This window comes from Lates calcarifer, linkage group LG11, assembly GCF_001640805.2.
Source record: "Lates calcarifer isolate ASB-BC8 linkage group LG11, TLL_Latcal_v3, whole genome shotgun sequence".
Taxonomy (NCBI): Eukaryota; Metazoa; Chordata; class Actinopteri; family Centropomidae; genus Lates; species Lates calcarifer.
Genome location: NC_066843.1, coordinates 11,517,661 through 11,544,278, shown reverse-complemented (window position 1 = coordinate 11,544,278; position 26,618 = coordinate 11,517,661). Strand labels below are relative to the sequence as shown.

The following is a 26,618-nucleotide window of genomic DNA, read 5'->3' as shown; positions in this document are numbered from 1 at the left end:
CATTGTTGGTGGTCGTGTTTACTCAAATGATCTTTGACCCCATAGACAACTGCTTTCAGCCAGTTTTGTAGCAAATTGCTCACAAGAATGTTTCCAATGGTAAGAGTCTACTATATCCTTCTGCCTATTACACAAAGATTTGTCTGTGGCCTGTAGATATCTGGTTGTTCCCAACCCACTTATTGATTGTTTTGTTTCCCTAAAGTCCCCCAAATTTCAGTGAAACATGAATATCAGTACTTGAATATCAGCCCGTTTGCTTCCTGTGTTGCTATGCTAAGACTAAGTAGTGCTGTTAGTGATTTTTGTTCTATGTTGCTGTCTTGTTTCATTTCATCTTTGTTTTTAGAAGTGTGTGGCTGCGGAGTGAATGTCATCCTCCACCTCATCATGGGAATACCACCTGCTTTGAAAGTACACACACCTGCCAGGTAAAACACAGCATCCACTGCTCCATCTCTCTCTCTGGGACTCATGTACGCTTCATTAGTCTTGTACTAACAGATGCAGGGAGAAACCAGAAACAAAGTCATGCTTTTAATCTTAGTATTTGTGCTCCCATGCTAAATCCACTGTAGCTGATTAGCTTTGCTGGAGCACTGCTGTACTCGGTGCGTGTAACCTTGAGCATATCTGCAGGCTACATCTCTGTAACTGGTGCTCCAGTACTGAGGTTAACACAGACACTATAATCAGAGAAGTGTCCCTGGCTGGTACAACATACAGTTTCTGGGTCACTCCTCAGCCCTTTGAGAGGGCCTCCATCCATATGAGCAACAGAGGGAGACAGAGAGAGAGGGTGGGAGAGAGAGAGAGGGAAAGGTATTTATAGAAAAATGGGGCTTCGCAGTACCTTTTCTTGCAAAGAACCATTTCAGGACCAAGTGAGCGTGTCCCAGTTTTCTGATCATCGCTCAGCCATAGGGTTTGGACTGAGGCTGAGGCTGGACCGCCTCATCCAGGATGGAGAGCCTGACTTTCAGACGCTCTCCCCTCTCCTCTGGCCTCCCTCTCCTCAGCTATAGACAGCTGGTTCTCTGATTGAGAACAGGGGGGAGGCACTGGCCTGTATAACCTACAGATGTGACCTTTTAGGTGTGCTTGATTTGCTCTAGCTGGGTAGAGACTTTTGGAGGCAGTGAGCTCAGGTGAGGAGCAGCACGAGGGTGTCCGAGGGCACTCTTTGGGCTGCGACGACCCCCAGGCCGGGGGTGAAGAGAGGCTGGCTGGAACGTGCCCTGCCGCAAGCCGGGCAAGGATGAGGCGTTTCCTGAGCAGAAAGGGCCGCTTCTCCCTGCGCCAGAGCAAATCCGGGACCCGGAGTGCCTCCAAAGATTTCTGTAAGTCATACTTCTCTGAATCATTATTTTTACATGATGTTCCTGAACTGCTTCATCTGCTGGAGGTAAGCTTAATAGTCACAGAGAGCTAGAAGGAGCTAAAGTTGAGACTGTGTATCTGGGTCGCAGGCTGGAGAGAAAAGGACAAAAAGAAGCCTTGACAGTCGTCTGAGTGCTGCTTGTACTCTGGTGGGGAGAAAAGATTATGAGCAGCAGCTCCATGTCAGTGATTTCCCAATCTATTTTAGATCAATAATCAGCTACAGTTTCATGTTTCCTTTCAGCAGGCTGAACCCAAGTTCTGTGGCTCTCTGAGTCCTTGGATTTGATATGTTTTATTCACTCAGCCACATCTCACCCTGAATATTTAGCTCTGTGCTCCAGTAAGATCTGATTCGTCTTTTTCTGCATTGAAGCAGATCTGACGTTTCTACATTTCTTGGTAAAGCCTTGTAGAGGCTTTTATTTTCTCGCTTCTCATGCACTTTTTTTTGTTACTTTTCTTACTTTCTGTCTCTAATGCAGTCTTCATCTGTCTTACTTTTCCTGTCTCGATCTCTCTCTGCCTCTGATCAATTACAAGAAGAAAAACAGCGGGTTTTAGTGCTGGTGGTTTGATGGATGACTCTGTACAATCACTTGCGTAGCTGCAGTTTTAGAATGTGTCTTACATAAGTGTGCCCTTTTACATTTCACAATGTCAAGTTTTCTTGTCTAATTTTGCACCTTGGGGTTGTGTCATCGTATGATAAGACTTAATTAAGATAACTGTAGATGGGAGTGATTTGAGACAAACAAGCTTAATTAAATTGCTTCTATGTGAGGTGTTTGCTGCACAGAAATCTGACAAATACAAATGGTAGATTCAGTGAATTTTATAATTCTCCCCTTTTCTCCCATCAAATAGCCTTGTAATATAAATGTGTGTAGAGCAAGAGCACAGGGCAACAAGATTGGAAAATAAGATGAATTTAGACAAAACTAAAGGCAAGTACAAGTGTTTAAGATGTAGATTTTCAGTTTATGATCTAGAATATGCAGCAAAGTTGCAGTGCGTTGACAGGAAGCATCACAAAGTGGACAGAGTGATCCCTTCAATGTCCTACATACAGTATATCTTTGACATGTCCAGATGGTTGCAGATGAGTAGAAATGAAGTGACATGAGCCTGCTGGGACTCTTTCTGCTGCAGTAGAATGAGGCCAGTGACCAGGGGAAGGGCACCAGTTCATTGTGTGGGCTCGATACCAACAGTCAAAAATAACCTCCTTCAGTCTACTTTTTCCCTTTACTGCCATTCAACTTCCAAAGAAACAAATCAAATCAATATAAAATTGCTTTTTGACATGACCAATGTCTCTTTATACTTGTGGCGTCATTAAATAGACCAGTGTACCTGCTGCGACCGCTCCATCACTGATGTGCCCTACTTAAACCAAAGGACCAATTGACCTCCATTTATAGTCACAACCTGCTCGTCTGTATGAGCAGCTTGCACCAGATTAGCAAGTTTCCCACATGCAGATACAACTTATGTATCCTATAAGCAGTAAAGCAGCAAAAAACCATGCTGGTTACTGTATCTATCTTTCCATCCATCCTCCAGACCTCGGTCTCCCAGCCACCAATCAGAACTGGCCTGAGGCGTTTGGTTTCCGGCTGGGTGGCACTGGTCCCAGCTATATCCTATCTGTGGTGGAGGGCAGTAGCGCATACCTGGCTGGCCTCCAGCCTGGGGACCAGGTGGTGGACATCGAGGGCCAGGATGTGACCAACCTCAGTACACCGGCGCTGATCGCCCTGGCTCAGACCCTCAAGACCGTACCACCCAGTATCGGAGTGGTGTCGCGGATTGAACAGGTCAGCTGGAACACAGTAATCCGCATTTAGTGTTTTCAATTGGTGGAAAATGGTAAATAATGTTCAAATTACGTTTTTTTCCCCCCTTCCTCAGATTGACATCACCCCTGGCCCTGATGGCCGTTTTGGATTCACTATCGTTGGAGACAGCCCTCTGATGGTGGAGGACTGCATGCCCAACGGTCCGGCCGGTCGCAGTGGCCTGAAAGCTGGGGACTATGTCATGGAGGTCAACGGCATCCCGGTGAAGCATCACGAAACGGCGGCGGCCATGATAAAAGCCGCTCAGGGTCGACCTCTGCGCCTGGGCGTGCTCAGTATGGCTCGGCGACCCAAACGTCTGAGTAGCAGCATGAGGGTGCTGTCGCAGAGCGGGGACAGCGTCAGGGAGAGTCGCGCTCACAAGGCCATGGAGTTCAATAAGAAGGTGAGTGCAAATTTTTTTTTTTTTTTTAATCTCTATTGTGTTTGTGTATATTATTAATATCCATGTATTTATTCATATATCAGGTGGAGGAGGTGCTAGGCGAGGAGCCAGATGTGAAGGAGCAGCTGTTTGAGGTGCTGAAGCAGTATGCCGCTGAGAGGGATGTGGAGAGTCTGGCCGAGGCTCTGCCTGATATCCTGATCACTGAGGAGCATCAGCAGCTGATCGACAGTGTCAGGTAGCCAATGAATTGTTTGTTTCTTGTTTAGAGTTTGCATCTGCTGCTTTGATGACTAACCAGTCTTTTAGCACTACACATGGGGTGATTTAAGTGGCCTTGTCAGGAACAAGGGAATTTCTTAAAACTGTTTAGACCGTCTCTCCCCGCACTTAAACAGATTTATCTGCAGTACTTAAAAAACAGGGGGAATCCACTGTGAGCCATAATACTGCCAAACTGGTGGCTTTATCTCTGGTTTCCAAGACAATGCATTATTGTTTTAGTGAGTGTACTGTGTGCGCTGTGAATTTAAGTCCTGTCATGCATATTTAGGGAGTAACTGTAATTCTTACTTGCAGGGATGTTCCTGTCTAGTGACCAAACAAACAAAACTCTTCTCGGATTTCTCCGTTTTCTATGTGCGATTTGTATTGCACATTGTTAGATGAGTGACCCTAAAGCCCTCTGTGAAACACTAAGTAAAACATTAACAAAACAAGCACAGTTAATTAACAGCCCAGTAACACATCCCAACAAAATGTGTGTCTCAATAAATGTTTAACCTTTTTAAAAATACAGAAAATATTCAAGAACTGTCCGAATTCTTTTCGATCCAAAGGCACAAAATCGCTCATCTATAGTTGATTGTACTGGTGAACTGGACAAAAATCCTTTTAAATCCTTTGTTGTACATTTTCAGTCCTTTTCTCATAATCTTAGGTTTTGAGAAGCGTTGTAAAAGTGCACTAGGGAGTGTTATAGTTCATTGTGTTGTATATACAGTTCAGCTATATCCTTACATGACAATAGGACCACAGTGAGGGAGTAAAAACTCCTAATTGCCCCATGAAATCAATATTTTAGAAACTCCCCCTCTCAGCATTTTATTGTAAAATGTGGGAGAGGCGTATGTCAAGTGCACGTACAGTATGATAACTTTGATCTGATGTCAAGCACATACTGTTGCCCTCGGGTGCTTGAATGTCACTCTGTTCTTTATCTCCCCTCTCAGGCACAGTGCACGAGAGTACGGTTAGGAAGTCACCGCCGAATATTGCATTTCTCTCTCCTCAGCATTGATCGGAAAAGCAAAACCCAAAACACAATACCTCTGCACACATTTCGCAAATGTTTCTGTCACCCCCCCCCATCCCGCCGCTTTATATCTTCTCTCTCTGCCTCTCAATTTGACTTTCTCTCTGTTGGTCTCTTTCTTTCCCAATTCTCCCTGTCAGCTGTGATGCACTCTTTGATATACACACCAATTGTTTTTGTGGATCACATCACTGGATGCTCTTTATTCCCTCCTCTGCACACAGCTCTTAGCTGCTACAGCCAGTTTGCTGCTGGTGGCTGAGAAATGCACACATGCGAAAATAGGGGGAACATGCAGATTCTTAGACTGCACTGTCTCTCACACACACATGCATACAGCCCCTGCTTTGAAGTTTTGTGCTGGAGGAAATTATGAACTGCTGCCTCAGGTGAGTGCTGAAAAACAACAAAACAAAGTGGCGTTGTGCATTTGCAGATATTTGAACAGTTGTAGCGTGTAACTGGTGACCAAATTGGGTGTCAAAGCGTCCTACGTGGCCACCCATGATTGGTCATGAAGTAAGGTGTGGTTTAAATATTCTATAGTGGCAGTCTTTTTATAGTCAATTAGCGTTCAGTTTTTCCAGTGACTCATTTCTGGTGAGTAATCCGTCCTCCCTCTAGCTGTAAAACAAAGCTGTTGTCCAGCCATCTCGGTTTCCTCCGTCACAGCTGTCTGTATCACAGCTCTGGGAGTGCATTTCCATCCTTAGAAAGCTGCCTGTAAAAAATGCTTTGTAATGTTTGTCTTGCACGGGAGTGCCATTAATTATGCATTAGCTGTATCCATAGAGAAGTGTTTTGGGTGTTTTCCCTCACCTTTAGGCAGTGAGGAAGTACAGTAACTCTCTTGATAAGAGTCTGAATCAGTCTTAAAATAAATCTACCGCATCTTTTGATAACCATAGTTACCCATAGTTCCATCCTGATGTGTATAGGTCAGGTCTGCTGTAACCTTGAAAAGCTTAAACATGTCTCTGTGTCTCTGCCTGCAGTGTTTGTACTGGCATTTTTTTCCTACCTTTTTGGCCGTTAGACTGTTTAAATCTTGCAGTGTACTGTTGGGTTTGTATTCTCTGGAAAGGGCTGAAACATATTATTTAGATATCACATTTGGAATAGCTCCCAATGTTTTCTGGTGATCATATTTCTGTGGTGGGAGCCTTGGGGAGTTTTTGCCTCCAGGTTGTCCATGAGCAATGCCTCAGGGTGATGTTTGTGTAAATGGATGCTGCTGATGACATGTCTCAGGCAAATGAGAAATATTGTGGATGCACTCCGTTCATGGAGAAATGTCTTGCTGATTATATTTTTAAGAGGCGTTCTTTCCGTGCTGCGGGTTTAGCTTTTTAGCTGTGCTAGTAGCATGGTTCCAGCGATGGCAGTGCTGCTTTGATGGTTGATGCAGGCTGAAACAGAGTAGCTCAAATATTGGATGGATTGTCGTGAAATTACTTGTGGCCTCATTAAATATTTAGTGGTCCCCAGAGGATGAAGCCCTCCTACTCTGGTGATTCCCAGACTTTTCATGTAGTGCTGCCAACAGGCAATTTTTTAACTTATTTTGAAAACTATCCCAACAGGAACTTTATAAGTTAGCACAGATTTGCCCAGATGATGAATCCTAATGACCTCCTGACTTTTCCTCTAGCGCCACCATGAGGTTGTCATTTGTGCTTTTAAATAAAATGTCTCGACAACTACTGGAATTCTGTGCAACTTCATTGTATTGAAACACATTGATGTTCCATTCAGGATGAGTTGTTGTAACTTTGGTGATCCCTTAATTTTTCCTTATGCACCATCATTAGATCACATCTAATCACATTCCCACATTACTAAGAGCTTTAGCATACTAACATGCTAAAGTAGTCTTGTTGAAGTTGACACTGAGCGAGAGCTACTCTGAATATGTCGATACTGATCGTCTATTTTCTTTATTTTGTCTTTTCCAGTTCACTGGTTGCTTCTCTCCCCATTGCAGTTTCACATCCAGCCTCCCAACAGGCTGCCAATGACTAAGAGATTAAGAAACCAGACCACACAAAATATCATGTGAGAGATTGTTGGTGTGCTTTGTCATGAGTCGGGTGTCAGTGTTGAGGTGTGGAGAATCAATGTGTCTGCCACTAAATCTGCAGTCACTCTCTCTTCCTCTACCTCAATCACTGTCACTCCCTGTGGTAGTTGCACACACACTCTACCCACCCCCTTCCCTATGTCCAATAACTAGGGGTCACGTTAGAGGATGTGAGGTGTGCGTAACAGAAGTTATTTCTTCTGTACGCCTTGTAAAACTTGACCAGCTGGGCCACTCTCTGCTCAGTCTGCCTCTGTCCCCCTCGCCGATTTGCCGCGCCCTCCCACAGGATGTGTTCTATTTTTATGCAGCCTACTTCTTTTAATAAATTCTCTCTTAGGTTTCTGACGCACTTGCCAGTGTCGATTCTTAAATGGCTCTAAAACCCAGGGGTTAGCCAGTGCTTGAACACTTTAAAGTTATGCAAAAGATTGTGTATCTGGAGTGTCATTAGAGACAATCTTTGAACACGTATTAGCGTTTTTGTTCACACAGTGCTGTAGTGTTGTGGTAATTGAATGTAATTACAGTGAACTCTGAGCCTGTGTCAGATACTGTATCTGGATATAGACTTCAAAACTGTGAATTAATGAGACTGATGCGTTCTCAACTCAGCGTTTTGGGATGCAGCGCAGATTTTTTTTCTCAGTGTGCCAGTATGGTTCTGTTTTGTTGTTTTTTTTTCAAATGTTTTATGAATTAGTGAAGTTGTTTTGGGATGGAAGTATTAACAGAGATTTGGATGGATGGAGTTATGAGTGTTGTGCATGAGCCACTCAGACATGACTGTTCAAGCATCTGTACGTTCTCTCACACACACACACACAAGCACACACACAGTCATTATGCTGACCTGCCTATGAAATTCCACCGGGGTCCTCCTCTCTTCTCTACTTCTCTCCTCTCTCGCTCCTCACTCCTCTGTTCATCTCACTCTTTCCTCCTTCCTCCACTGAGGGAAGAGATGATTTGTCACTCACTACCTCTCATTGCCAGATGATGGATGCCTGAGTGACAAGGATTATCCTGTAGTTGTGACTGAGAAGACTACCCGTGCTGTGACCTTGACCCAGGCTTCTTTGGTACCTGAAGAGGAAGAAGAAGAGGGGGATACAAGATGGGAACAAGGGAAGGGGGCTGCCCCAAACATGTAGTTGGAGAACAGCTGATGATGGTGCCTGAGGATGTTTTGGAGGTGTGGAGGGATGTGAACCACAGCCACTCGTGCAGTCTGCTCCCTCCCTCTCTCTCATTCTCTCTCTTTCTTCATCTGGCTGCTTTCCGAGCCTGCAGCAAGCGCTTTTGAGATCCAGGACACCTTCTTATTCTTCATCTTTCTCTTCCTTTCCTCCTTTGTCCGGGAGAGTTGTTTGCTCAAAGTAGATGGGGACTCACCGAGATAGAGGGGAGGCATTTGCATTGCTTAACTGAGCTCAGGCACTTCCTCAAAGCCCCGAAGAGCCATGGGAAGGGATAGGAGCCTTTCCAGACACTTTCGGTATGGCACTTTTCCTTTGATCTGAGCATCAGTGTGCTTGGTGCTGTTTGAGCTGACTTGTATCTGAAGTTGCTGAAGTATTGTTGTGCAACTGCTCTCTGTGTGTTTGTTATCAAGGTTTGTGTTGATGATTATTTTACACTTTTTGTCAGCATATGAAAATCTGTGCTTTCTCTAAATTTGACTACAGTTTGGAAACATGAAGAGAAAACCGTCGAGTCTAACAAATTCAACTCTACTTCTGCTGATAATTCTTTCTTGTCATGTTCTTGTCTCTGAGGCTTTTATATTCCACCCTGTGATTAGACCCCACTGTTTCTTAAGCTATGCTTTGTGTCTGCAAATTCATGCTTGGCCCAGCTGTCAAACTGGCTGATCAGAAGTGGGTCTGATAATAATGGTTCTTGCAATGAGTTTCCCAGCTGATTGCAGTTGTCATTCATCTCTCTGTGCACTGTGTCCTTGATCCACCCCTCCTTCAGACCTAATTATAGACTCCTCTCGCCCTCCTTATAATTGAGGGCATCCCAAGGCCTACATCCAACTTCAATGGAGGAGGCTGTGAAGTTTCTGCTCACTTGTTTTGGCCAGGTTACAAGATGTGACCGAGTGAAATACCACTTCACTTAAAATGACAGCACAGTGAGACCAAGCTAGGGAGTCGTTGGAGGTGATGAGGGGAAGGGAAGTCAATTGTTGATGGAATCAAATAGAGCCAGAGACTGTTATAAAACAATAAACGGCCCCATTCTGTTTCGTTTTCCCTATCCGCCATTTGTCCGAGCAACCATAGTGATGTATGAGTGTTGTTTGGGAAAGTTCTGTGGCCTAGATAGCCTACTTAGCACACACTACCCAGCTTCATTCCCAGTAGTTTCATGACCATGGCCTAGAAAGAGCTCTAGTTCTTCACTTTCTCTCTCTGGCTCTGTCATATTTTACTGCTTATATCTTCATATCGGCTTTTTGTGCCATTCTTCATATCAATTTCTTGACTCTGGATGCTTGTTAAACTGTCTTTCACCAACTTCTGTCTATGTCTCTCTCTCTTTCTATCCTTCTTCAACTATTTCATGTAGTCATGATATGTCTCTAATTAGAATCACCCTACTTTTCTGCTTGCTGTAGAAAACCGACCCTCAAGATAGCACCACAGAGCAGCCTGGTGTCACAAATGAGCACAGTGTAGCCCCCGGGTTACGTGTTGACTTTTTGCTGCATGAACACACAGAGCACTTAATCACTGTCACCTATATACTCCCTTGGCTTTCATTTTTATGGATGCCTCCATAGTAAGAACATAAAACTGTAACCATAGAATAGATAATCCCTTCGATGACGAGAACAGTGAATGACCAGGGTTGTACTGATGCATTTTCCATACACACAAGCTCCCTTGTGTATTTACACATGCAGTAAGTGATAGGATATGTCATGTGTTCTAACAGACTCCAAAGTTTTCGCAAAAGAAGGACCGTTCTTTCTGTCCATGATACACTGTGTGAATGTATAATATGTTTATTGAAGGGCAGAGAGGTGTATCATTGTTATGATTATGTTGATGTCATGCTTCTGTATGTTTAGTCTGAGTTTAGCATAGTAGCGAATTAAAGGGGACCTATGATTGATCCCTGTGGAACCCCAGTGATGTGTTGGGGTCTTGGGTCTTGCACCAGTATAACATAGATAGATAGATAGATAGATAGATAGATACTTTATTAATCCGCACAGGAAATTCACAGTTCCAGCAGCATCAACAGACTTAAGGTGAAAGGTCAAAGGCATGCAATAAATACTGGGAATAATAATAAAAACACTGCTAATAAAAAACACAGTGAAGAAACTTCAAGTCCAGTGCAGAGTACCAGTGCAAACAGAATGCCATATTTACGGCGCATGGTGTACAGTGTGTGTGTGTGTGTGTGTGGTGTGTGTGTGTGTGTGTGTGTGTATGTATGTATGTATGTATGTATGTAGTGTGAAGTCTGTCAGAGCAGCTGACATTAACGTTTCCCCCCCTCGTGGAATTAAAGAGCTGCATGGCGTGGGGGAGGAACCATCTCCTCAGTCTGTCCGTGGAGCAGGACAGTGACGGCAGCCTGTCACTGAAGCTGCTCCTCTGTCTGGAGATGATGCTGTGCAGTGGATGTAGTGGATTATCATTGAAAAGTCAAAATATAGGTAGATTATTACAGAGTGGTAAATGGTGAAGAGCTTACTCCACTTTGCTTACTTTATCTTTTTTAAGGAGGCAGAGATAAGAAATACATGTTGAGTTAGGTCTTAAGTCACGTCTAGATGAATGACTTCTTTAGACAATGCTCAATTACAATCATTTTTCATGCAGTAATTGATTGCATTACTTATGGTACAGTTACATTATGTTTACATTACTGACATTACATTACTTATTTGTTATGTAACCTCTTATTGTTGCTCTAAGTTTGTAGTATCTTAATATGCAAACAGAGCTTCCAAAGTGGGTTAACTCACATAAAACATGTCTATCAGATAGCCCACACGCAGTGAATTAGCAGTTAGGTCAGGATTCCCACTCAGCCCTCCAACAAGTGCTTTTGATGGGGTGGTGGACTGGGAGAGACTGTGGGAGGGACCGACTGTCCTGTTACTGCAGTGCTGTTGACTTTTACTATTTGAGACAATTACACTTGAAATATACTGCCAGTGCATCATCCTACTATTTCATAAAAGCCTGATGGGGATGTTAGCTGTCATTAGAGGTGGACGGATTAACTTGTATTTAGCCCTAGTGTCTATGACCTGATTTGTAAAAGTTTTTATTGGATCAACGTGAGGTTGTCTGGGATAGCTTTAATTACAAGCATGTTTTTTGTTATGTGTGTGCACGCTCATGGTTGCATAAACCTGTGAACTTTAGTGAGTCAGAATTTTGTCTAGATGAGGAATCTCCAGAGGGGAAATGTTATCTGTTATCTTCCCTCAACTTTAGATTGTAAGATATTGGTATGGAGGCAGCTCAACTTATGCGTCACTCTTAATTCAGATCCAAAAGTTGCTGTACGTTTTTATGGAACTACCGAATAGTGAATCATCTTAATCCTTGCCTCCTAACAATGTTCCCAGATGTAATTGCAAAGGGGACTGCGACAGCTTTGAAAACCAAACTGCACCGCTGAGCCACATTCTCAACAGTGGCATTTGAGTAAGGAGTTGTGCTGTGTATATGGATGCACATTGGAACTGGTGCACTCTAAAAAAACCAAAGCACTCTTTTCTCCTCTGCACGGTGGAAGAACCCAGGAGATTCATATTGAAGATAGAGAGAGAGAGAGCTTGTGTTGAGGATGGAGGTAGCATCATTTTGTGGGTGGGATGGGGAGGCAGATATGCAAAAGAGAAAAGGGACAAATGAGGCGTGTGAGGTGGAAGTTTGCTTGTGTGTGTGTGTGTATGTGTGCAGAAGTGCAGATAGAAGAGACAGAAACAGGGTGAGGGCGTCCTATATTTAAAAGAAAAACACACACTAAAACACTTTTAAAACACAGTTATTGGCAATGTTTCTCCCATTTCTGGGTCATTTCTGTTGTTTTGTTATGTATTTTTCTTGTTCTCGCAGATAATTGGACAAAAATAAACTGCACGCAGCAGACAGCGCAGCTACAAGGGAGTTTAATGGGAGTAGACGTTTCGAGCAGTCTGAAACATCAGTGGTGGATGTCAGGTTTGAGTGTTAGTTCTGGGAAACAAAAGGATTCTTTCTTTACAGTTTTGTGCTGATGCTGAACTCCACACAAGGAGAAATCTGTCATAGAAGCAATACCAAATTGCCTACAGACAGCTTGTGCATCTGAAATACAAGCCTTTTTTGATGAAGTTTGATGCAGAATTTGAACAGGCAGTTATAGCCAGCCCTTCTTGTTCTCTCCCCAGTCCTCATGTTATTGACTGGACACTTTCTTTTCATTTATATGAATGCAGCACACAAACTAGACACAGACCACAGACTAGGGGAAAGTGGCTGCACCAAGCTTACAAATCCTCCCCTGGAACGCAGTAGATATCACAGACTCGTATCTGAGGAGTATTTGCAGGGTGGGTTTTTTTTCCCCTTTAAGAGAGAAAAGACATTGGGAGTTGATGATGGGAGGGGAAAATAACACTAGTAGAGGGAGCGGAGCGCTTTCTCCCAGAGGTGGCTCTGGCACCGTGCTTCATCCTTTTTTGCATACTAGCTGTGAGCTGTCACCGGCACAGAACACTTTTACCTGCAGCTGCTAATGTGACAGGACCACACAACAAAGCTCATCCACTATCTCTTTCATTCTCTCTCACGCACATGCATCCGCTCCCCAGAAACAACACACACACACAAACTAATGCTGGACCAGTCTCTTCTACCTGCCTCGGCCCTCCCATGAGACGATATGGGCTGAACTATTTTTGAACCAATTAAGTGGATCCTGCAGCTGGAACAATACATAATCAGAGCAAGAATCCCCATGTTTTTTTGGATACTCTGGACGACGGAGGCTTTGAGAAATCAGAATAAAGAATCAGGGATTTTGTGGATTTTCACTGAAATGCTGCTTTGATGTGATGTGATTTGTTTTGTTGCTTACGTAGAAAACTATAAATGGTCTTTTCACTGACAGCACATAAGAGAAGCTGAACTGGAATCTGCTCCACATTTGCTTTCCTGTAGAGCTTTTCTAGTCAATCTGAAGTTGACTCTTGATTCCACAATGTTTGCCAGGATCTTCATTCCCAAGAAGCACCGGGAGCGTTTTGACGAGGTGGTTTCCCAGAGCCTGATGAGCCGGCTCAAGGGGCGGAGCTTCAGCGACCCCAGCCGTAACCGCCTTCGCCGTAGCCGGAGCGAGGATCACCCCGAGCGCCTCCTGGTCTCCACCCGCGCCAGCTCAGTGCCACGCACCCACGCAGAGGAAGGCGTGGTCCCACCCGCCCGCGGCATGCGCAAGACCACCTCGCTCATAGCCGGCCACTCCAGTGGCACCACCAACTGCAGGTCTGTATTAAGTTATAGTTGGCATCACAGATTACCCCAGTGATAGCTGGCATCACATATTTTTATTTGACAGTGTTTTTCCTCTGCTCATCCTTCCTGTGTGTTTTGGCCGTCCACCAGCAGGAGTCACAGCTTTGCAACGCTGTGCAAAATAACACTTTCTGAAATAACACTTTCTCTCCCGTTGTCTGAACAAATTTATAAGCACTCCACACAAGAACGGCTGTGATGGGTCTATCTGTGCAAGCATGGAATTTCTGTGAACTGAGATGTGTAGGAGTAGGAACAGAAAAATAGATCCATCAGTTGTAAAGCCAACAGAAGCATAAACCGATTTGGACTAGTCATGCCTGATCTTCTGCTCCCTTTATCTGCTGTGATGTTGTTTCTTCCTGACATGTCTTTATGAATTGATGTCAATTTCCTCTCTGCTCAGATCCTGATGACATTTATCGGCAGTTTAAAATATTCAAAACAAGTAAACAACATGATTACAAACATCCTATCACCATCCCTTTAAACTGTAGGAATAAACTACCCTGAAAATCTGTTAATCTCTTCAGTGGCTCTAGCTTGTGAAGATGTTCTACAGCTCCCTGGAGATGCATTGTCCATATTTAAGTAGGGTTGTTCGTGCAGGATGTGAATTTAAAGTAGTCTGCTGAATATGGAAATCTGCAGGAGGTTTACAGTGTTTCGGGATGGGCAGTACCAGTTAATTTGCGTCACCGGTCTCTTTGCAGTTGACCTTTTCACAGTCACAACACTGTGTGCAATTAGTTTTAGTAATGAATAAACTGCCCTTACTTAACTGTTGAATATATCATGTTTATAAAGTCTAACTGGCTGATAAACATCCTCATAGTGTCATATATTAGCCTAGTTACTCCTCTGTTGAACTATTGATCAAGGCTCAACTTTCTCTCTTCAGGACAGTGAGAGTGTGCAAGGGCAACATGAGTTTTGGCTTCACTCTTAGAGGTCATGCTCCTGTGTGGATTGATTCTGTCATCCCCGGTAAGTTTAAAATGTGTGTGCACTTACTTCTTTCTGTATGTACATTTGTGCCTGTGCAAATGTAGATAAGCAGGCATCTCTTACTCCTACTGTCTTTCTGTTCTGCAGGAAGCCCAGCAGACAAGGCAGGTCTAAAACCAGGAGACCGCATTCTGTTTCTCAATGGACTGGACATGAGGTTGAGCTCTCACCTGCATTAACTTTACAAAGTTTATGCAAATTTGTGGTAAAACTTTACATAAAAAACAAATCAGATTCCTAAAGCAAATCTCATTCAATAGGAAAGGGTTAAAGGTACCAGTAAGCATGAATATGGTAATACAGTCATACACACAGTTGTTGGGGACAGTAGAAATCTCATTTCAAATTGATAATGAATAAGGAAGCTCCCCAGAGAATGTAAAAATGTGTTTATACTCCAGTATAGCTTTTTTCCACCACAAAACAACCAGTTTTGGTGCATGTAATAATAAGTTTACCATCCAGTGTATGTCTACATGTGTCCCAATGCATTACATGTATTTGCCTGTAGGACCTCCTCCCATGAGAAGGTGGTGTCCATGCTGCAGGGCAGTGGTGCCATGCCCACTCTGGTGGTGGAGGACGGCCCGCCCACTTTCACCCTAGCAGAGCAGGACCTCGCAGGGGGCGGCGTTCCCACTGAACGCGCCCGCTCCCCTGTGCTCAGCTCCCTGCAGTGGGTGGCAGAGATTCTGCCTCCCAGCATCAGGGTTCAGGGCCGTACCTTCGGACAGCAGCTGGAGCACCTGCTGACCATCCAGGAGAGGTACACCATCTGCAAGGCCTTGGAGAACTTCTTCCAGCACAGGTGAGCAAGAGGTCGGGAGGGAGATTGGAAGAGGAGGGAGAGGCAAGGGGATGGAAGTGAAGTGAACAAGTTTATATTTCGCCAATTAAAGTGCCCCTTTAATTTTGCATTGTGTTGTCTGCATAAATGGGTGAAAACACCTGTGAGCTTAACTTTAACTTCTGATTAGACAGCCAGGCGATCTCTGTTACCTTGCCTGTGTTTCCATGGCAACAGGAATGTTGACACTCTGATCGTGGATGTGTTCCCGGTGCTGGATACTCCGGCCAAACAGATGATCTGGCAGTTTGTTTACCAGCTGCTGACGTACGAGGAACAGGAGCACTGCCAGAGCAAGATCTCACGCTTTCTCGGATTCAAGGCACCAGGTGTGTGCACGCATTTCTTATTATTTACATTTCTGGCACATGTGGCTTTTGAGGTTTTTATGTGTATGAATGAAAAGAAGTTTGTGCGCAAGATTGACACTGTCATGGGGAATCTTTTAATAACTTCACTGGTCAACTCAGGTGCTGCAGCTCCTCATACACCTCTTGCCTCTTCCTCTGCACTGCCAATATGTGTGTGTGTTCCAGTTCCACCACCACCACCACCACCTCCCCCTCCTCCGGAGCCTGAGGTTGCCCCTGAACCCCATCGCCGTAGCAGCTCCATGAGGGTAACAGGGACCACGTACAGGAGCAGTGTGAGGGGACGTAGCTCTGATGACCTGGTCATTGGCACACACTTGGGCATGGGTACAGATCTTCATTGTCTTCCTCATTCCTCGTTTTGATCAGTAGCAGCAGTAACACTGCTACCACCATGACACCTTTGATTCACATCAGCATCATCACTATTTTTATCATCATCACTTACATTATCTTCAACATGATCATGAACACAGTCCTGTTTTAATGCTTTCAACTTCTTTTACATCACCAGTGTGGCTGACACCAGCTCATATAGTATATTTTCTACAGTATTTTATTATTGAATAACATTTTTGTCAGAGGCCCATGAAACCAGAATGGCTTGGTGCAACTCTGGACTAAATGTGGCTTGAGTTACTGGAGCTGATTCTTAGCCCAAATCAATGGAAGAAGCCCTCACCCTAAAAAACCTGCAAGTCATTCTAATGAGTGTATTACCATAGGCCTCCGTGCAGAGCCAGTGCTGGAGACAGGGATGAGGTTGGCTCCAGGCGAGCGACAGTCAGGAGATGGCACCTCCCTTCCTGAGACTCCTAACAATCTCACCAATGTATGTAACCAGGCCTCTCTTGATGGGAAAAGATACAGTAAATGTAAAAGTAGGATTCATAATCGTTAGGACAGCAGGTCTTACTCTGGTCTCTCTGTACATTTCCACCATACAAGCTGTCAGCGGTGTACGCTGAACTGGAGAACATGTATTCAACCAAGAGGTCCAAGTCTCTGAAGAGCCGCCCTCCTCCTGCCCCTGAGAGTTTGCTGGATCTGGAACCTCCTTCGCGCTCAGCCTCCCCTACAGTACATGCTAACACAGGTAGCCAAAAGTAAATTTATATTAAACTCATAGCAGCTGGAGTTCAATTTAGCTAATACTGTATAGTGTATAAATATGACTATTGTGTGCATGAGCAAGTGTGCGTATTAGGGGGATAACAAAATGTTTAAAAATGCTGCGGAGCTACGAATCCCAAGGTAGCCAACCCACTTTTGACTCAACCGAATATCCTTGAATCTTACATTGACGTTTTTGTGATTGTACGTGCAGAACATTTCGAAACAACCCCTTGCTTTCAGTCTTTTTTCAGCCTGGCTGTTTTTAGTTTTAGTTTGTTTTGTTAGATTGGGATGTGTGCAGGAAGAGAGTGCAAGGCCAGAGCTGACATCAGACCCGGGGAGAGGCTAGGCTTTTTTTAACCGTCATAAGGAGGGTATGGTGATGGTGGAAGTGGAACTAGGAAACACACTGTTAAAGTCCCGCTTTAATCAAAAATGTGTTTTTCTGCAGAGGTTACTTCCTCTGGGAGACATGTTCTGATTATTTTTTGTGCTGAATCTTCCTCCAAATGCAGAACTTGTCAATGACAGAAAGCCTTTTTATACATTTGTTCTCTTTATTCATAGACTTCTGAAAGTCTGTAAGGAGATATATGCAGTATATCTGTGAGGCACTGCACTTGACCTGATGCCTCAGACATTTATCTGTCATTAATACAACTGTGTATGTCTCCTCCTGATCTCAGGTAGCCGTAAAGGCCCCCCACCTCCTACATCCTGGCCGGAGCCTCTCCCCAGCCCCCCTCCAGCCCAGTTCTACCCATCAGGTTTAACCAGCCAGACCAGTGGGGAATCCAACCCCTACATCAGCTTGGACAGTCCCCCACCCTCACCCCCAGAGCCCGCTGACTACCCGTCTAGTCCTCCAGCCCATCGCAGCAGCAAGCGGCGTTACACCTTCTCCAAACCACCCCGTTCAGAAGACACAGATCGCTTTCTGGATGCACTGAGTGAGCAGCTGGGACAGAGGGTGGCCATCATTGACGACTTTCTGACTCCTGAGAATGACTACGAAGAGGTAGAGTCGCATCGATACTGCATCAAGAAGAGAATGTCTCGCTTCCCTGAAATAGCTCCTAGGTTTCATCCTGAAGTTGTGTAATTTGACTGATACTGATGCTTTGATTCAGTTGATGAATATAACAATCTGAATCGTCACTCTTTAAATGCTCACATGATGCATCTTTCCAGTATTTCTTACCACTCAGTAACAAAAGGTAACCTAACTTCAATTTCTACAGACATGAGTAAGAAAACATTTGATACCCAAAAAGGTTATATTTAAATATAAAACTACTTCTCCACATTGTCATTTCTTTGTCATCCCACTTTCACACACAAAAAGTCAGAAGCCAGTACTCACTGAATTGCTTCTTGTGGAAATACCCATTATACTATAGGTTCTGGTGATGGTGCGTTAATTCCCTACAGACCACTGATTCCCCACAGCACACTAATATACTGAGTCCAAATGTAAATTAGGACAGGGCCCATGACACACATACATACAGAGAATGGGTACAGAAAATTCCATCTAAGATTTAAAATAAAATTAGGTTTAGAAAAGAATAATTTGTGTAAAACTACAATTCAAATGGTCTCATGTTAAAGCTACAATGGGTTTGTTTCCCAGTAGGATGTCCTGTAAAGTTTCCTTCAGTGAAGATTTGTAGTGCTTCATTTTTACCCCAAAGATTATTAAAAACTCAATGTGATTCAAATATAGACAAAAGAGCACCACAATCCAGCAACATTAAAAACACGTCATTAAAAACTGCTGTCACAAATTCACTCACACACTAAGACAACAATTGAAAGTGATTTACTGCAATTTTATACATGACTTGCCATTAGACACCTGGGTTGTGGGTTGTATAATCTGGGTTGTGCACAGAAGTACACAAGCTGCCATTACTGTGGTGTCATCTCACATATAAAGTGTATGCAAGGGATTTCACTTTTTAACTGTGTTTTATGCAGCTTTTGCTTTTGATGAATACAACCAGAACATCCTGTAGAACCTGTCTAGTTTTAAAAGGTTTTAAATTGTTTTAGCAATTATTTTAAAAAACATATTTTTGATCAATTCATGTACCAAATGATTTAAGAGGTTCAGTTTGACATTAATGGGCTAATGAAGTGTAATTGGTGTTAATGCCAGGATGTTGTGCAGATGGGCTTCCCAGATGAGGAGGATGAAGATAACGAAGAGGAGTTGGGTGTGGATGAAGAAGAAAATGGAGGATTTGTGGCCCCAGAGCTGAGCAGCCCGAGCGATGTCCAAAGCAGCAGCGGAGAAGAGAATGCCTCCTCTCTCACCTACTCCTCATCCTCTGACCACATCCCTCCTCCCCCCATGACCCCTCCTCCACCCCCTCCTGTTCAGTTCAATGACCCACCTCCTCCTCCCCCTCCAGCGCCTGCACAGGCTCAGGCTCAGCACCAGCAGCAGCAGCAGCAGCAGCAGCAGCACAGCAGCAGCAACAGCAGCAACAACAGCTCAGCTACACCCCTGAACACTCCCCAAGAACATATGTGCCCATTCGCCGGAAATCTGGACCCCCTCCACCGCCTCCGCCCCGCAGTAATCCACCACCTAAACGCCACTCTCTTCACAAAGTGCTGCCCACAAGAGAGGATTTGCAAGTCCATGCTACCATACAAGAGCTAAAAGCCTACCAAGAGCAACAAGCATACCAGGAAAGACAAGCCTATGAGGAGCAACAAGCGTACAAAGAGAGGCAGGCTTATGAAGAGCAGAAAGCCTACGAAGAGCAACAACTGTTCCAAGAGCAGAAGGCCTATCAGGAGAAAATTTTCAAAGAGAGACAAGCTTATGAAGAGCAGAAAGCATATGAGGAGCAAAAAGCTTTTGAAGAGCAACAGATGTACCAGGAGCAACAAGCCTACCAAGAAAGACAAGCATACGAACAGCGCCAAGCCTACCAGGAACAAAAAGCGTACGAACAATGTCAAGCCTACAAGGAGCAAAAAGCATTCGAGGAGCTTCAAGCCTACCAGGAGCAGAAGGCATACGAGGAGCGTAAAGCTTATGAGGAGCAAAAAGCTTATGAGGAGCGTCAGGCCTATGAGGAGCAACAAGCCTATCAAGAGCAACAGATGCAACAGATCTACCAGAGCCACCACTCCATGCCTACCCAGCCAACACAGCAGAAAGCCCACTCGCCACTTCCTCTCCAACAGTTGCACCAGTCCTTACCCCCGCTCCCCTCTCCGGACTCCACCCATCACCACGCCAACCATCCTCTCTACATGATGCGCCAAGCACAGCAACAGCAGGCCCACCAGAGCCATCACCACCGACGTCAGTCTCGTTCAGCTCCTCCTCCACACCAGCCATCACCCCAACCAACAGGCCACCCCAGCCAACAAGGCCAGTACGCCGAGGGCATCTATCAAAGTCATCAGGGCCTGAGGCCCCATCCCCACCATTCTTCGGCAGAGATGCTCCACCAGATGCACCAAGCCCCAGCCCATCACTCCTCTGCAGAGATGCTCCACCAGTTGCAGCAATCCCAGGCCCACCACTCATCTGCTGAGATGCTCCAGCAGATGCAGCAAGCCCACGCCCACTACTCCTCTTCCGAAATGCTCCACCAAATACACAAATCCAAGGCCCATCATTCGTCAACAGAGCTCCTGCACCAAGCTCACCAAATGCACCGGGGTCAACCGCACCATTCGTCCACTGAGCTGCTCCATCAAATTCACAAGCCCCAGGCCCACCACTCCTCCACAGAGCTGCTCCATCAAGCCCATCAGATGCACCAACCCAAGCCCCATCACTCCTCCACTGAGCTTCTGCATCAGGCCCAACAAGAGCCGGCCTCCCTCCCAGTTCAGCTAAACCGGGACAGCCACTCTCACCAGAGCCGCAGAAGTCTCAAAGGTCATCATCAAACCCAAGTGTCACCTCAAGGGAGACACCAAGAGCAACAAATCCACCAAACCCATCACCCCCAGCCCACTAAACCCTCTCCACAGAGACCACACTCTATCCAGCAGACCCACCACCACTCCAGCACCCCTCAGATCCACCATATCCACCACATGACCCCACAGCCCCCTCCGCAGGACTACCAACACCAGATTCATGTCATCCACCCTCCCCAGCAGCCCCACAGGCCCCAGCCTCTTCTCTCCACCTTTCAGCCCCTCCAGCCGCATCAGCCCACCCTCTCCACTTTCCAGCCTCTTCCCCAGCACCACCAGTCACAGCACCAAGTCCAGTCCTCCACCCAGACCGCCCGCCCGCAGTCCCAGCCCTCACATCACCTGCTGCAGTCCCAGCACCAGCCGCAATCCCAGTCATCCCACCATAAACAATCCCACAGCCAGAGTCAGCCCCAGTCCCTGCCCCACTCCCTGTCTGATCCCACGGAGCACCTGGAGCCCCCTCCCCCTCCACCCCTGCCCCCACCCTGCTCCCCTCCACCACTGCCAAGGCCCAGTCTGTCCAGGATGGACTCCAACCACATGAGTGTGAAGAGGTTGCGCTGGGAACAAGTGGAAAATTCAGAGGGGACTATCTGGGGACAGGTGAGTTGTATGGGATTTGGACATTGGGAGCTAAGGCCTCTTAAAATGCAACACTCTGTATACTTAGAAAACTGAATTATAAATATAAAACCATAAAATGAAGTCATGAAATAGTCATTTACATAGCACCATTTTTGCACACCTTTGACAGTTGGGAGCAAATTCTGACTATGATAAACTGCATGACATGGTGAAGTATCTGGATCTTGAGCTGCACTTTGGAACACAGAAGAGCTCCAGTGAGTATGAGTAGCTGTTTGCATATCTGCAGTGCTTTCATCAGTTGTTGGCATAGCATTATCCTGATTCTTGTATCCCTGCATTCTTGTGATGTGATTATTTAGTCATTTAGTAATGTGGTCAAATTATGATTTCCTAGCTCTTATTTTATTATTGCTTGAAATGTATGGACTGTCATTTGTGGAATCTAAGGTTATTCTTCTATCTCTGCACACCTTGCAATTAAAAAAAACAATGTTACAATGGAAAATGTACGCTCATGTTTAACTCCCATGTACCAACACTGATCCCACTTTAGTGCCTGCTCCAGAGCCAACCCTCCAGCCAGAAACCTTCAAGAAGAAAGATGTGATAGAAATTCTGTCCCATAAGAAGGCTTACAATGCCTGTAAGTATCCCATATTACTATGTGCGGCCATATACAGTGTACTCTTTGTGTTTTAAAACTGCATTAGTAGTTATTCTCAACAAGTATTGGAAGGCTGCCCATCACATTTTGTACAAACATTCATTGTCCCCAGAGAATGACACATGCTGAATCTGTGGACCTTCTAAGTTTTGTTGTATATGATGTACTCGGACCAAATTTTGTACCAACATTCATGTACAGACAATGTATTCGAAATGGCTTTAGTGAAACCCTGACTTTTCTTCTAGTGCCTTCATGTGGTTAACATTTGAGTTGACATGACTGTGAACTGTGCTAAACATATTCATGGTACCCAGAGGATGAACTGTAAAAAATGTGACCTTTCATCTTGTACTATCATCAGGTTTATCCAATACTGTGTTTTATGACTAAATACTGGCTTTTCCTTTGTTTTTTTTTTAACCTCTAGCCATCCTGATAGCCCACCTGAAGCTGTCTCCTGGGGAGCTACGTCAGGTGCTGATGAACATGGTCACTGATAGACTGGAGCCAGCCCACATCAAACAGCTGCTGCTGTATGCCCCCGACGCAGAGGAGGTCAAAAAGTATGAAGAGTACAGACAGGACCCCAGCAAACTCAGTGAGCCAGACCAGTTTGTGTTGCAGGTACAGTCCTGGCAGGGAGAGGATGGGTGGATTGGTTGGTGTTAATGTGCATGTCGCTTTATTTGTGTTTATCATCACTCATGTATTTTCTTGTTGTGTGTGTTCTCCATCAGATGTTATCAGTACCAGAGTACAAGACACGCCTGCAGAGCCTCCTCTTCAAGTGTTCCCTACAAGAGAAGACAGAGGAGTTGAGGGGAGCGTACGACTGCATCTACAAGGCCTCTATGGAGCTGAAGACCAGCAAGAAGCTGGCTAAGATACTAGAGGTAGCCTACTGTTCAGAAAAGCATATGAAAGAATTACATGTTCTTATTTGTAGTCCAACATCCTGGTGTAAAAATACTGCTTCTGAGCTTCTGATAAGACACAGAAGTTCAGTTGTGGGAGATGGTGTTTGTTATCAGTGTGAACAGTAAAACATGTTCACTAATATCTGTTTTATTCCTTGAACTGGAACGAGACATACAATGTATCTTGATGTTTTTGACTTGGGATTGGACTAAAACTACAAGAACAAAAAAGTCATCCATGCCTGCAGATAAGAACTCAGAAAAGTGTTGCACATTTCTAAGTTCAAATGCAACTTAGTTACAATTCTGCTCGCTGCATTCTGTCTTTCTTTAGTTTGTGCTGGCGATGGGAAACTACTTGAATAACAGCCAGCCTAAAACCAACAAGACCACAGGCTTCAAGATCAACTTCCTTACAGAGGTACATCATACACCAACACATATTAAAAAATATATATAGTCAAGTGTTTGAAATACAAGATTGCCTGTATTTCAAAGTAATCGTTTTCTATTTTTACAATATCATGCTTGTGCAGTAGATAAATACATTGTTTTCTTTACAGTTGAGCACAACTAAAACAGTGGATGGGAAGTCAACATTTCTTCATATTCTGGTCAAGTCCTTATGTCAGCACTTTCCTGAAGTGTTGGATTTTTCCAAAGATCTAACCATGGTTCCTCCTGCAGCCAAAGGTAGATAAATACATTTTTCTTGAACTTCTGCTCCATAGCTTGAGAGTATTTTAAAAACTGAACCAAGCACTTCTTCAAAATGTATCTCTTATTATCACTGTTGGTCACTGATTCGAAGTTTACTATCCTTCTTCCAATTGTCCTGTTTTGTACAAACATACGTCTATAGTAAACCAGAGGACTATCACGTCAGATCTGAATGACCTTCACACAACCATACAAGACATTCGCTCAGCCTGTCAGAAGATGCCTGCGACTGCTGAGGACCGTTTTGCTGTTGTCATGAGTGTATCCTTCAAAAATAGCCAAAAGCACAGGAGAGCTCAGTTTTCCAGGCCAACAATAATGTAATAGATGAGATGCTGAAACGTTTGTGTCCCTTGACTCCAGTGTGCGATAGAACTTTTTGGAAAACAGTCACCCAGCAGTCCAGTCTCTGGAGTCCCTGCAGCAGAGAGCAATGGAGGAATTCAGCAAAACTGCCTCTTACTTTGGAGAAGACAGCAAAGCCACCAACACCGAGGCCTTCTTTGGTATTTTTGCTGAGTTCATGAGCAAGTTTGAGGTGAGCAAGTAGGATTCAGCAGGTCATTTACTCAAATAATTCTACCTCTACCAGTATAACAGTCAACATCTTATTCACTTTAATTCCTTGTCAGCATTCATTATGGAAACAGCTTGTGATGCACAACTTAAATGTTAAAGTTTCCGTCTCTTCCAGTGTTTTGTTTTTATGAGGGCCCTTGCAGTGTGTGCACTGTGTTTAGTGATGAGCACAGCCTACGTTGCATCAAAGATGTAGTAGTGAATAAAGTCTGCTGGGCTACGGTTCTGATAATGAGCTAGAATTCAGACTAGTGGGATCAGTATGTTGACACTCAGTATTCAGCAGTGGGTTGTCTGAATATTTTTCTCAAAAAGTTGGGTATGAATAAAGAAGGCAAATTAAAAATTAAATTCAAGTGTCTGAATTTGTCACATCATTTATTTTCTTTTCAGCTTTATGGTCTGAAATTCAATGGGCACAAATATTTTCTTTGAAATCTGTTGTAATTATTATCCAAGTTATTTTAATGTCAGTGTCATGATCATTAGTAATTTGATTTTTTTTAAGGGTATATTTTTATGCAGTCATGAATATGGAAATTTTAGTGCTCCTTATAATCCATAGTAGTAATACAGTTTTTGTTTCTTTACCACAGCGAGCTCTCAGTGATCATCAGGCTGCAGAAAACCCGAAGAGCCCCAGGAGTCCACGAATGGCCTCCCCACTGGCCTGGTAACACACACACACACACACACACACACACACACACACACACTCACTCAACTACATAGTTCATAAAGTGCATACGTGTTGTTCACAGACAAAATGTTCACAGACATATTCTGTACATACATGACACAAATGCAAACAGATACACACCACTCAATGCACATTTTTCAGCAAAAAAAAGTTTTTATGTATCGTGTATGTATGTGTTTTTGGTTAGAGACACAACGTTGTTTGCATTTATGATAATTTTGCATCATTCCAGTGGTGTGGTGTATGTGTCCTTTCAAAATGAATCAAAGTTTTGTTGAAGTGTAAAGCTTTAATGGCTAAGACCTCTACATAGAACACAACCTTGTTTGGCCATCAAGGTATGTGTACTGTTTAAAAGATAGCAACTCAGTAACATCCTTTAAGTTTAGGATTTCTTTCTCTACATAAGCCTGAGTTTAGGTCACAGTGCGGTGTAACAATTCTACAGTACAATCTTTGTGATATATGTTTGAATAAGATGTAGATTTACAAAAAAAATACAATTTCTCCTGGAATAGATGTTTACTTAAAATATACCCACATATGGTCGTTAGTGGTTTGGAAGAAACCACACTAGCAGTTTTCCTATTAGTGTACATGTTCTGTATTTTTCTAAGCCACCCACCACTTTGAATGTAATATAAGTTCTTTACTGACTAAGTGTAGCTTATTTTCTCAAGTAAATACTCACATCAGCTTTGCCAATGATGGATTCTTTGATTTTTTTTTGCATTGTGTTTATACCCCCATTTCAGTGGATTTTCTTACCACATCAGTCGTAGCTTTAAGACCTTTCTTTTCCTAAATGCTATTGCTCTTGTACGACACCTCTAATGATACCAACTTGTACATACTGTATGAGACAGCATCCGTGGGAAGTTGGCACTTACTACTTGAGTTTTTAAAAGACAATTTTAACTGTTCTGAGGATCATTTTTAATCTGGCTCAAGTCAGTAAGACACTAATAACAGATTGTTGAAATGGGATTATGTGGCGCTCAGAGCGGGCAGTGTGCAATATGTCAATGTTTAGCTGTGTTTCCGCTGTTAGATATTATACTCATTAACCTGTAACAGAGATATCTTGTGTTTGTACTGTACAGAATGAGAGCGAATGTAATGAAAACATATGCTACAATATATGAAGCACTTTGTTACTTTCATGTGTTACAGAAATATTTCTTTTATTGATGATGTTATACAGACTGAGCAGGAAGTTAAACCACTGAGAGAACAGCAATATCATTAAGTTCAGTGTAAGAGATGCAGTATTTTCCATAATTTTCAACCAATAATACAGCATACCAGCTTCTCAGTTATACCAGTGCTTTGTAAAACTTCTAGTCTCCAAGTGATATTTTTCAGTGTTAAGGTTAAGGTTAAGCTGTGCATTAAAAGTAAAAGCTTTGTTTTCTTATGGTATAAGTTGTTTTTTCTGCTTAAATTGCAGAACCTTGAAAGCATTGCTGTCCATTTAAGGCCTATAAAGTGTTAAGTCTGTATTTTGTATTGTGTCCTAACAATGCTGACAAATATAAAGAGTTGTATGAAATCTGAAAACTGTCTATGTTTTTTACATTTTCATTAGAG

General features: G+C 43.8%; 1 protein-coding gene across 1 annotated transcript; it reads left to right on the top strand.

The window, feature by feature from the left end:
* Window positions 1-35: 35 nt before the first annotated feature.
* On the top strand, window positions 36-26,588 carry grid2ipa (glutamate receptor, ionotropic, delta 2 (Grid2) interacting protein, a). Its single transcript, XM_051073716.1, has 24 exons — window positions 36-1,340; window positions 2,947-3,200; window positions 3,295-3,627; window positions 3,711-3,865; window positions 13,256-13,528; window positions 14,460-14,545; window positions 14,654-14,723; window positions 15,078-15,374; window positions 15,591-15,742; window positions 15,950-16,111; window positions 16,510-16,616; window positions 16,733-16,880; window positions 17,587-17,918; window positions 19,062-19,328; window positions 21,272-21,460; window positions 21,612-21,699; window positions 21,999-22,088; window positions 22,540-22,736; window positions 22,850-23,005; window positions 23,364-23,450; window positions 23,593-23,722; window positions 23,892-24,010; window positions 24,123-24,287; window positions 24,925-26,588. Exons 1-24 carry the CDS (start codon window positions 1,259-1,261, stop codon window positions 25,003-25,005), a joined length of 4,020 nt encoding a protein of 1,339 aa, XP_050929673.1. The 5' UTR covers window positions 36-1,258; the 3' UTR covers window positions 25,006-26,588.
* The last annotated feature ends 30 nt before the right edge of the window (window positions 26,589-26,618 follow it).

What these genes read in the sequence shown, in the direction of transcription:
- grid2ipa (XM_051073716.1), top strand. Translation starts at nt 1,259, where the DNA reads ATGAGGCGTTTCCTGAGCAGAAAGGGCCGCTTCTCCCTGCGCCAGAGC. An exon ending in CCATGGAGTTCAATAAGAAG is followed by an intron (nt 3,628 to 3,710) that starts GTGAGTGCAAAT and finishes TTCATATATCAG; the next exon opens with GTGGAGGAGGTGCTAGGCGA. An exon ending in CTCCTAACAATCTCACCAAT is followed by an intron (nt 16,617 to 16,732) that starts GTATGTAACCAG and finishes CCACCATACAAG; the next exon opens with CTGTCAGCGGTGTACGCTGA.